This window comes from Oncorhynchus masou, unplaced genomic scaffold, assembly GCF_036934945.1.
Source record: "Oncorhynchus masou masou isolate Uvic2021 unplaced genomic scaffold, UVic_Omas_1.1 unplaced_scaffold_587, whole genome shotgun sequence".
Taxonomy (NCBI): domain Eukaryota; kingdom Metazoa; phylum Chordata; class Actinopteri; order Salmoniformes; family Salmonidae; genus Oncorhynchus; species Oncorhynchus masou.
This window is the reverse complement of record NW_027012291.1, coordinates 252,079-264,578: the sequence shown is the minus strand read 5'-3', so window position 1 is coordinate 264,578 and position 12,500 is coordinate 252,079. Positions and strand designations below refer to the sequence as shown.

Sequence of the window (12,500 nt, the reverse complement as noted above, 5' to 3'; positions counted from 1 at the left end):
GAACTTTCTGTCTGTTGATTTCTTATTGAACTTATTCTCTTTTATCTTCACTCTTCATTATTCTCTCTTTCTCTTCTTCCTGTTTCTATCCTCTCAGTCCATCTGAGGTGTTATTATGCTGTTTCTCTGATGTGTCTTTTCTCTGATAAGACGAGTCTGGTTGAACTGTGATAACATGTCCCTCAGGAAGAGAATCCATACTGTCTGCCTGTCTGTCTGTCTGTCTGTCTGTCTGTCTGTCTGTCTGTCTGGTCTGTCTGTCTGTCTGTCTGTCTGTCTGTCTGTCTGTCTGTCTGTCTGTCTGTCTGCTTGAGCGTCTGTCTGTCTGTCTGTCTGTCTGTCTGTCTGTCTGTCTGTCTGTCTGTCTGTCTGTCTGCTTGAGCGTCTGTCTGTCTGTCTGTCTGTCTGTCTGTCTGTCTGTCTGCCTGCTTGAGCGTCTGTCTGTCTCTGTCTGTCTGCCTGCTTGAGCGTCTGTCTGTCTCTGTCTGTCTGTCTGTCTGTCTGCTTGAGCGTCTGTCTGTCTGTCTGTCTGTCTGTCTGTCTGTCTGTCTGTCTGTCCTAGGCTTTCTACAAACAGTGTTAAGTACACTGTTCACATACTCCCTAATTATCTCATCACTTAAAAATCTCTTATGTTATTGACTGATCTCCTCGAGATGTGTTGTTGTCGTCAAAATGAATCAACCGAGTTGAAGAAGAAGACTAACTGTTTTTGATGGAACCATGAAGGACCATAAAGATGTGAATGTGAAATGTGAATGTAACTGTAATGTGTTGTCCCATGCTGAGTAGATCTCAGAGGAGAAGAGACCTAAAGAAGTGGAGTAGCCAACCACAAGGGATTGTTTTCCTTCATCCTCAACGGGTCATTTATGTGCATGTCTTTCACTGTGCGTGTTTTTAACATTGTTTCATGTCTTGTATTGTTCCCTCAGTTGTTCAAAGGGAAGCTTTACTCCCAATGTCTTATGAAGTGTCATGTGGCCTTATAATGCACCTATAACCCATATCAAGGCTATACATAAGCAGACTAACTGTACTACACTGTTGTCCCCTCTCAGCTGTTCAAGGGGAAGTTTTACTACTGCCTGGGTCTAGAGGTGAAGAACATCACCAACAAGTCTGACTGTCTCCAGGCTAACTACAGATGGGTTCACCACAAATACAACTTTGATAACCTGGGACAGGTAGGAGGGGCTGGGCGGTGTGTGTGTGAATGGATATGGACAGAGAGTTAGACAGGTAGGAGGGGCAGGGCGGTGTGTGTGAATGGATATGGCCAGAGAGAGTTAGACAGGTAGGAGGGGCAGGGAGGTGTGTGTGAATGGATATGGACAGAGAGAGTTAGACAGGTAGGAGGGGCAGGGAGGTGTGTGTGAATGGATATGGACAGAGAGAGTTAGACAGGTAGGAGGGGCAGGGCGGTGTGTGTGAATGGATATGGACAGAGAGAGTTAGACAGGTAGGAGGAGCAGGGCGGTGTGTGTGAATGGATATGGACAGAGAGAGTTAGACAGGTCAGGTAGGAGGGGCAGGGAGGTGTGTGTGAATGGATATGGACAGAGGGAGTTAGACAGGTAGGAGGGGCAGGGAGGTGTGTGTGAATGGATATGGACAGAGAGAGTTAGACAGGTAGGAGGGGCAGGGAGGTGTGTGTGAATGGATATGGACAGAGAGAGAGTTAGACAGGTAGGAGGTGGCAGGGTGGTGTGTGTGAATGGATATGGATAGAGAGAGAGTTAGACAGGGAGGAGGGGCAGGGTGGTGTGTGTGAATGGATATGGACAGAGAGAATTAGACAGGTAGGAGGGGCAGGGAGGTGTGTGTGAATGGATATTGACAGATAGAGAGTAAGACAGGTAGGAGGGGCAGAGTGGTGTGTGTGAATGGATATGGACAGAGAGAGTTAGACAGGTAGGAGGGGCAGGGAGGTGTGTGTGAATGGATATGGACAGAGAGAGTTAGACAGGTAGGAGGGGGCAGGGAGGTGTGTGTGAATGGATATGGACAGAGAGAGTTAGACAGGTAGGAGGGGCAGTGCGGTGTGTTGAATGGATATGGACAGAGAGAGAGTTAGACAGGTAGGAGGGGCAGGGAGGTGTGTGTGAATGGATATGGATATGGACAGAGAGAGAGTTAGACAGGGAGGAGGGGCAGGGCGGTGTGTGTGAATGGATATGGATATGGACAGAGAGAGTTAGACAGGGAGGAGTGGGGCATGGTATTGTTAGACAGGGAGGGGCTTGTGAAGTATACATTGAAGTGTTCTGTAGTGTGTGTCTGGTGGATATAGAGTTAGACTGCTGCGCTGTCTTTGAAGTATACATTGAATAGTGTTTGTGGAATGTTATGTCTGTGTGAGAGAGAGAAGCGAGTCCTTATCATGAGACACCGAGTCTCTCGAGGTGTTGGGTTCATAACTCACCGACTGTCTGTCTGGTAATAAACAGAATGTGTCTGTCTCCTCCAGGCTCTGATGTCTCTGTTTGTGCTGGCATCTAAAGACGGCTGGGTCAACATCATGTACCATGGTCTGGATGCTGTGGGCATAGACCAGCAGGTACTGTACAACACACACAGGGCTGTTGCAGTGGCCATATTACCGCCACACCAGCAGTCATGAGTCATGACCGCAGTCAAATTCTTCACGGTAATCTCCTCTTCTGCACTCTGGATATGCGTTGGTAGTACCCAGCTCACTGACCACCATCAGGTCCTAACGGCCTGGTACTCAGGGCTCTGTTGTCCCTCTGACCACCATCAAGTCCTAACGGCCTGGTACTCAGGGCTCTGTTGTCCCTCTAACCACCATCAGGTTCTAACGGCCTGGTACTCAGGGCTCTATTGTCCCTCTAACCACCATCAGGTCCTAACGGCCTGGTACTCAGGGCTCTGTTGTCCCTCTAACCACCATCAGGTCCTAACGGCCTGGTACTCAGGGCTCTGTTGTCCCTCTAACCACCATCAGGTCGTAACGGCCTGGTACTCAGGGCTCTGTTGTCCCTCTAACCACCATCAGGTCCTAACGGCCTGGTACTCAGGGCTCTGTTGTCCCTCTAACCACCATCAGGTCCTAACGGCCTGGTACTCAGGGCTCTGTTGTCCCTCTGACCACCATCAGGTCCTAACGGCCTGGTACTCAGGGCTCTGTTGTCCCTCTAACCACCATCAGGTCCTAACGGCCTGGTACTCAGGGCTCTGTTGTCCCTCTAACCACCATCAGGTCGTAACGGCCTGGTACTCAGGGCTCTGTTGTCCCTCTAACCACCATCAGGTCCTAACGGCCTGGTACTCAGGGCTCTGTTGTCCCTCTAACCACCATCAGGTCCTAACGGCCTGGTACTCAGGGCTCTGTTGTCCCTCTGACCACCATCAGGTCCTAACGGCCTGGTACTCAGGGCTCTGTTGTCCCTCTAACCACCATCAGGTCCTAACGGCCTGGTACTCAGGGCTCTGTTGTCTGTCTGTCCCTCTGACCACCATCAGGTCCTAACGGCCTGGTACTCAGGGCTCTGTTGTCCCTCTGACCACCATCAGGTCCTAACGGCCTGGTACTCAGGGCTCTGTTGTCCCTCTGACCACCATCAAGTCCTAACGGCCTGGTACTCAGGGCTCTGTTGTCCCTCTGGCCACCATCAGGTCCTAACGGCCTGGTACTCAGGGCTCTGTTGTCCCTCTAACCACCATCAGGTCCTAACGGCCTGGTACTCAGGGCTCTGTTGTCCCTCTGACCACCATCAAGTCCTAACGGCCTGGTACTCAGGGCTCTGTTGTCCCTCTGGCCACCATCAGGCCCTAACGGCCTGGTACTCAGGGCTCTGTTGTCCCTCTAACCACCATCAGGTTCTAACGGCCTGGTACTCAGGGCTCTATTGTCCCTCTAACCACCATCAGGTCCTAACGGCCTGGTACTCAGGGCTCTGTTGTCCCTCTAACCACCATCAGGTCCTAACGGCCTGGTACTCAGGTACCATGGCTCTGTTGTCCCTCTAACCACCATCAGGTCGTAACGGCCTGGTACTCAGGGCTCTGTTGTCCCTCTAACCACCATCAGGTCCTAACGGCCTGGTACTCAGGGCTCTGTTGTCCCTCTAACCACCATCAGGTCCTAACGGCCTGGTACTCAGGGCTCTGTTGTCCCTCTGACCACCATCAGGTCCTAACGGCCTGGTACTCAGGGCTCTGTTGTCCCTCTAACCACCATCAGGTCCTAACGGCCTGGTACTCAGGGCTCTGTTGTCCCTCTAACCACCATCAGGTCCTAACGGCCTGGTACTCAGGGCTCTGTTGTCCCTCTGACCACCATCAGGTCCTAACGGCCTGGTACTCAGGGCTCTGTTATCCCTCTAACCACCATCAGGTCCTAACGGCCTGGTACTCAGGGCTCTGTTGTCCCCTTTAACCACTCTGACAACAAGGCAAATGCGATCAAAAATCACGTCAAACACTTATCATCAAAACAGTATGGTTATTTTTAAATCCACCCCACTGTGATTGATCCATTTGACTAAAAGAAGTTCACCAACAGGTTGGAACTGAGTGGAAAACATGTTCATTGTGGATGTTGTTTCAAAGCCAAACACAATGAAATGGACAGCACTTTCTAAGGGGATGATTAGTTCAAAACAACCATACACATATTAGAGCTGATGAATACACACATATTAGAGCTGATGAATACACGCATATTAGAGCTGATGAATACACACATATTAGAGCTGATGAATACACGCATATTAGAGCTGATGAATACACACATATTAGAGCTGATGGACACACATATTAGAGCTGATGAATACACACATATTAGAGCTGATGAATACACACATATTAGAGCTGATGAATACACACATATTAGAGCTGATGAATACACACATATTAGAGCTGATGAATACACACATATTAGAGCTGATGAATACACACATATTAGAGCTGATGAATACACACATATTAGAGCTGATGAATACACACATATTAGAGCTGATGAATACACGCATATTAGAGCTGATGAATACACACATATTAGAGCTGATGAATACACACATATTAGAGCTGATGAATACACACATATTAGAGCTGATGAATACACACATATTAGAGCTGATGCATACACACATATTAGAGCTGATGAATACACACATATTAGAGCTGATGAATACACACATATTAGAGCTGATGAATACACACATATTAGAGCTGATGAATACACACATATTAGAGCTGATGAATACACACAGGCCTACAGTTGAAATCGGAAGTTTACATACACCTTAGCCAACTACATTTAATCACAGTTTTTCACATTTCCTGACATTTAATCCAATAAAAAGTTCCTGTTTTAGGTCAGTTAGGATCAACACTATTTTAAGAATGTGAAATGTCAGAATAATACTAGAGAGAATTATTTATTTCAGCTTTTATTTCTTTCATCAAATTCCCAGTGGGTCAGAAGTTTACATGCACTATATTAGTATTTGGTAGCATTGCCTTTAAATTGTTTAACTTGGGTCAAATGTTTCAGGTAACCTTCCACAAGCTTCCCACAATAAGTTGGGTGAATTTTGGCCCATTCCTCCTGACAGAGCTGGTGTAACTGAGTCAGGTTTGTAGGCCTCCTTGCTCTCGCACGCTTTTTCAGTTCTGCCCACACATGTTCTATAGGCTTGAGGTCAGGACTTTGTGATGGCCACTCCAATACCTTGACTTTGTTGTCCTTAAGCCATTTTGCCACAACTTTGTTAGTATGCTTGGGGTCATTGTCCATTTGGAAGACCAGTTAGCAACCAAGCTTTAACTTCCTGACTGATATCTTGAGATGTTGCTTCAATATATCCACATAATTTACTTTCCTCATGATGCCATCTATTTTGTCCACCAGTCCCTCCTGCAGCAAAGCACCCCCACAACATGATGCTGCCACCCCCGTGCTTCACGGTTGGGATTGTATTTTTCGGCTTGCAAGCCTCCCCCTTTTTCCTCAAAACATAATGACGGTCATTATGGCCAAACAGTTCTATTTTTGTTTCATCAGACCAGAGGATATTTCTCCAAAAAGTACGATCTTTGTCCCGATGTGCAGTTGCAAACCGTAGTCTGGCTTTTTTTATGGCGGTTTTGGAGCAGTGGCTTCTTCCTTGCTGAGTGGCCTTTCAGGTTATGTCAATATAGGACTCGTTTTACTGTGGATATAGATACTTTTGTACCTGTTTCCTCCAGCATCTTCACAAGGTCCTTTGCTGCTGTTCTGGGATTGAATTGCACTTTTCGCACCAAAGTACGTTCATCTCTAGGAGACAGAACGCGTCTCCTTCCTGAGCGTTATGGCGGCTGCATGGTCCCACAATGTTTATACTTGCATACTATTGTTTGTACAGATGAACGTGGTACCTTTAGGCGTTTGAGAATTGCTCCCAAGGATGAACCAGACTTGTGGAGGTCTACAATTGATTTTCTGAGGTCTTGGCTGATTTCTTTTGATTTTCCCATGATGTCAGGCAATGAGGCACTGAGTTTGAAGGTAGGTTTTGAAATACATCCACAGGTACACCTCCAATTGACTCAAATGATGTCAGTTAGCCTATCAGAAGCTTCTAAAGCCATGACATAATTTTCTGTAATTTTCCAAGCTGTTTAAAGGCACAGTACACTTAGTGTATGGAACCTTCTGACCCACTGGAGTTGTGATACAGTGAATTTTAAGTGAAAAATTCTGTCTGTAAAAAATGTTTGGCAAAATTACTTGTGTCATGCACACAGTTGATGTTCCAACCGACTTGCCAAAACTATAGTTTGTCAACAAGAAATGTGTGGAGTGGTTGAAAAACGAGTCTTAATGACTCCAACCTAAGTCTATGTAAACTTCCGACTTCAACTGTAGATATGAGTCCAAGCCTGAAAGAATAAAACTGAATTAAAATAATGATTGTGTCGTTTAACAATACATAACCTACCGCATATTACAAAAACATTTAAGATATCTTTGGTACATAATTGGTATAGTCTAAATTAAACAAATTCAGTTAGCCTGCAATTATAGTGAGTTTGTATTTGATTTTGAACAGCCTAGTAGTAGGGCATTTTTGATATTTTGATAATTACCTTTAGCTACACATAATATCTTACTTGTATGAGGCTTGTATGAGGCTAGTATGAGGCTAGTATGAGGCTAGTATGAGGCTAGTATGAGGCTAGTATGTGTGGAGGCCTGAACAAGCTAAACGTGTTTATGTTAAATAACATTCAATTACTGTGAGGCCGAAAGTCTTCTGCTTGACAATAACTGGCTGACAAAATTGCATGACCGCCACAGCTCTACACACACACACACACACACACACACACACACACACACACACACACACACACACACACACACACACACTACACACACACACACACACACACACACACACACACACACACACACACACACACACACACACACACACACACACACACACACACACACACACACACACACACACACACACACACAGTTGGGTCAACGTCATGTACCACGGACTGGACGCTGTGGACATAGACAGGTATACATTAAAACACGTACGCACACTTCCACACAGAAACGGGCACACATACACACACGCGTACACACACTCACTCACTCACACACACACTCACTCACACACAAACACACATACACATTCGCTGTATAACAATTGAGTGGAAAAGTGGCTGCAAACAAGTTTTCCTGCTGAAAATAAAGTGTTGGATGAGTCAGCAGATTTCTTTGACTCTCCTGTTGTCCCTTATTGAAAACCAGAACATGTCTTCCTCCTTGCTTCTTCTTTTCTCTTGCCCTTTGACCTCTCTTTCGTATCCATTTTTGCTTTTCAATCTCTCCCCCTCACCTGTTCTCCTCCCTTTTCCCCCATATTCCCCACATGCCCATTTTCTCTCTCTCTCTCTCTCTCCCTCTCTCTCTCTCTCTCTCTCTCTCTCTCTCTCTCTCTCACCACTCCCCTCTTCCCCTCCTTCCCCTTCTCCCTTTCAGCCTATGGATGCTGATATTCCTCCTTCCTGAATGAACTAACATCTCTTTTCCTCCTCCCCCCTCTCTCTCCCTCTTCCTCTCTCTCTTTCTCCCCTCCCCCTCTCTCCCCATCCCCCTCTCTATCCTTATCCCTCTCTCCCCCTCTCTCTCCCCTTCCTCCCCCCTCTCCCCCTCCCCCTCTCTCTACCCTCCCTCTCTCTATGTCCCTCCCTCTCCCCTTTCCCTCTCTCTCTATCTCCCCTCCCTCCCTCTCTACCCTCCCCCTCTCTATCTCCCTCTCTCCCCCTCCCCCTTTCTATCTCCCTCTGTCTCCCCCCCTCTCTCTCTCCCCCTCTGTCTCCCCCTCTCTCTCTATCTTCCTCCCTCTCTCCCCCTCTCTCTCTCCTCCATCTCTCTCTCCCTCTCTCTCTCCCTCCCTCTCTCTCTCCCTCCCCCTCTCTCTCCCTCCCTCTCTCTCTCCTCCCTCTCTCTCTCCTCCCTCTCTCTCTCCCTCCCTCTCTCTCCTCCCCCTCTCTCTCCCTCCCTCTCTCCTCCAGCCGTCTATTAACAACAATCCGTGGATGCTCCTGTACTTCATTTCCTTCCTCCTCATCGTCAGTTTCTTCGTTCTCAACATGTTCGTGGGCGTGGTGGTGGAGAACTTCCACAAGTGCAGACAGAACCAGGAAGTGGAGGAGGCCAAAGGAGGGAGGAGAAACGACAGAGACGCATGGAGAAGAAGAGGAGGAGTAAGTGAGGATGGATGGGGATGGAGGGAGGGAGAGAGAGGAAGGAATGGAGGGAGGAATGGAGATGGAGGGAGGGGGAGGAAAGGAAGGAATGGAGGGATGGAGGGGGAGGGATGGGGAAGGAGGGGAGAGAGAGAAAGATGACGAATGGAGGGGGGATGGGGAAGGAGGAGGGAGAGAGAGAGAGAGAGAGAGAGAGAGAGAGAGAGAGAGAGAGAGAAGAGGAGGAGGAATGGAGGGGGAGGGATGGGGAAGGAAAGAGAGGGAGGAGGGATGGAGGGTGAAGATAGATAGGGTTACATAGAGGACAAGTAAAGTTGTGTCAATTTTTATCAAATCACATTTTATTCGTCACGTGCTGAGTATAACAGGTGTAGACTTTACTGTGAAATGCTGACTTACTAGTCCTTTCCCAACAGTGCAGAGTTAGTGTCCAATGAATGAGTGTGAAAGTGTCCAATGGATGAGTGTGAAAGTGTCCAATGGATGAGTGTGAAAGTGTCCAATGGATGAGTGTGAAAGTGTCCAATGGATGAGTGTGCATAGAGGCCATGCAACAACAACAAAAAGGGGTCTATGCATTTAGTCTGGGTAGTAGTTTGATGAAGGCAGTCTGATGGCTGTTGTATGTACAGGATACACATGGTATACACCTTCCTACTGAATGCCAACTGCCAGGTTCCTTCTCAATAATGCCGCAACAATAAGACATAATAACAGATCAGGCTCAGTAGAATAGAATAGACATTGTAACAAGTGAACATACACTCTGAGAAGAAAAGGTTCCTGGAGGATCCTTTGGCGGTTCTTCAAATTGAAACTGTGGGGGAACCCCTATAAGTTCTTCAAAGAACCCTTTAAATGGAACCTTTTGAAGAACCTTTTCTGGTTCATTTTTTATCTACCCCCCCTCCCCTGTTATTACACCTAATAATATGCATAACAATAACAACATTAATATGAGGAAAACTCCCAGCAGAGCCTCAAGTCCAATGGGTATTTCCTCTGTCCCGTTGATGTTAATGTGTTGATGTTCTCTGTATCCATAGCTAGAATGATTTTGCAGTGTATGGTAATCGAACAGGAGTGAGAAGTCTGTGAATCCCAAAAATAGTCATTATACAGGCTCCTGTGTGGCTCAGTCGGTAGAGCATGGCGCTTGCAACGCCAAGCGTCGTGGGTTCGATTCCCGCTGGGACCACCCATATGTAAAAGTAGTGGCCCCAGCCGACTTGTAAGTCGCTTTGGACAAAAGCGTCTGCTAAATGGGATATATTATTATTATTATTATATTATTAACAATCCCCAAAACAATCCCAAAAATATTATACAGATGATTGACAAAACATGCACACGACAGTATTCATACCTTGGTTTGTGTTCAGCCATCTACAGACACAGAAATGAGCAGTTCAGTCACCTGCACCCAATACAGCTATTCTTCAGCATATTCTTATAGCATAAATATTGTTCTCTTTTTGTTGATTGATATCCATTGAATTGTGTCCATTTTCTGTTATGAAAGATTTGCACAACTATGAAAAGATAGATGGTATAATCATGAAACACTATAAATTTAGATCCTACAATGGACCAACCTGACCTTACATTGAGATCTTTTGTCAGTTGAGTCCCTGCACCTTCTGTCCTTTCAAATTCAAATCCAAGTGTTTCAGTTGGGCAATTAAGGTCCTCCAAGAACCCCCACCAACTAAAGAGGTTCCTTGATGAACCCCACCTCCTATGGGGTTCTTGGAAGAACCTTTTGGGGGCGGCTTTGAGGAACTTCAAGGATCTGAGAAGAACCCTTGTTGAACAACACAGTTTTAGAGTATATAGTTATATAGAGTATATAGTTATTGTTATAATAACATGAAATTCATTGAACCAATTATGAGAAGTAGAAAAATAAGAATATGAAAGTGTGATTAAAAGTTGGGAGGATTGGGTCAAACTGAAAGTTGGGGAGGATTGGGTCAAACTGAAAGTTGGGGAGGATTGGGTCAAACTGAAAGTTGCGGAGGATTGGGTCAAACTGAAAGTTGGGAGGATTGGGTCAAACTGAAAGTTGGGGAGGATTGGGTCAAACTGAAAGTTGGGGAGGATTGGGTCAAACTGCAAGTTGGGAGGATTGGGTCAAACTGAAAGTTGGGGAGGATTGGGTCAAACTGAAAGTTGGGAGGATTGGGTCAAACTGAAAGTTGGGGAGGATTGGGTCAAACTGAAAGTTGGGGAGGATGGGGTCAAACTGAAAGTTGGGGAGGATTGGGTCAAACTGAAAGTTGGGGAGGATTGGGTCAAACTGAAAGTTGGGGAGGATGGGGTCAAACTGAAAGTTGGGGAGGATTGGGTCAAACTGAAAGTTGGGAGGATTGGGTCAAACTGAAAGTTGGGAGGATTGGGTCAAACTGAAAGTTGGGGAGGATGGGGTCAAATTGAAAGTTGGGGAGGATTGGGTCAAACTGAAAGTTGGGGAGTATTGGGACAAACTGAAAGTTGAGAGGATTGGGTCAAACTGAAAGTTGGGGAGGATTGGGTCAAACTGAAAGTTGGGGAGGATGGGGTCAAACTGCAAGTTGGGGAGGATTGGGTCAAACTGAAAGTTGGGGAGGATTGGGTCAAACTGCAAGTTGGGGAGGATTGGGTCAAACTGAAAGTTGGGGAGGATTGGGTCAAACTGAAAGTTGGGGAGGATTGGGTCAAACTGAAAGTTGGGGAGGATTGGGTCAAACTGAAAGTTGAGAGGATTGGGTCAAACTGAAAGTTGGGGAGGATTGGGTCAAACTAAAAGTTGGGGAGGATTGGGTCAAACTGAAAGTTGGGGAGGATTGGGTCAAACTGAAAGTTGGGGAGGATTGGGACAAACTGAAAGTTGGGGAGGATTGGGTCAAACTGAAAGTTGGGGAGGATTGGGACAAACTGAAAGTTGGGGAGGATTGGGTCAAACTGAAAGTTGGGGAGGATTGGGTCAAACTGAAAGTTGGGGAGGATTGGGTCAAACTGAAAGTTGGGGAGGATTGGGACAAACTGAAAGTTGGGGAGGATTGGGTCAAACTGAAAGTTAGGGAGGATAGGGTCAAACTGAAAGTTGGGGTGGATTGGGTCAAACTGAAAGTTGGGGAGGATTGGGTCAAACTGAAAGTTGGGGAGGATTGGGTCAAACTGAAAGTTGGGGAGGATTGGGACAAACTGAAAGTTGGGGAGGATTGGGTCAAACTGAAAGTTGGGTAGGATTGGGACAAACTGAAAGTTGAGAGGATTGGGTCAAACTGAAAGTTGGGGAGGATTGGGTCAAACTAAAAGTTGGGGAGGATTGGGTCAAACTGAAAGTTGGGGAGGATTGGGACAAACTGAAAGTTGGGGAGGATTGGGTCAAACTGAAAGTTGGGGAGGATTGGGACAAACTGAAAGTTGGGGAGGATTGGGTCAAACTGAAAGTTGGGGAGGATTGGGTCAAACTGAAAGTTGGGGAGGATTGGGTCAAACTGAAAGTTGGGGAGGATTGGGTCAAACTGAAAGTTGGGGAGGATTGGGACAAACTGAAAGTTGGGGAGGATTGGGTCACACTGAAAGTTAGGGAGGATAGGGTCAAACTGAAAGTTGGGGAGGATTGGGACAAACTGAAAGTTGGGGAGGATTGGGACAAACTGAAAGTTGGGGAGGATTGGGTCAAACTGAAAGTTGGGAGGATTGGGTCAAACTATCATGAGAGCCGGAGAATTAAAGTAGAATGTTTAACTGGCCCGTCTCTGCAGGTGGTT

The 12,500-nt window shown here is 46.6% G+C and overlaps 1 protein-coding gene across 1 annotated transcript in view; it reads left to right on the top strand.

The window, feature by feature from the left end:
- Positions 1-12,500, top strand: part of LOC135536274 (voltage-dependent T-type calcium channel subunit alpha-1I-like) — a 193,216-nt gene that overhangs the window by 163,777 nt on the left and 16,939 nt on the right. The window contains 4 exon segments of the mRNA XM_064962634.1: positions 1,062-1,187; positions 2,471-2,560; positions 8,548-8,689; positions 8,692-8,739. Of these exon segments, the coding sequence (XP_064818706.1) occupies positions 1,062-1,187; positions 2,471-2,560; positions 8,548-8,689; positions 8,692-8,739 (406 nt within the window).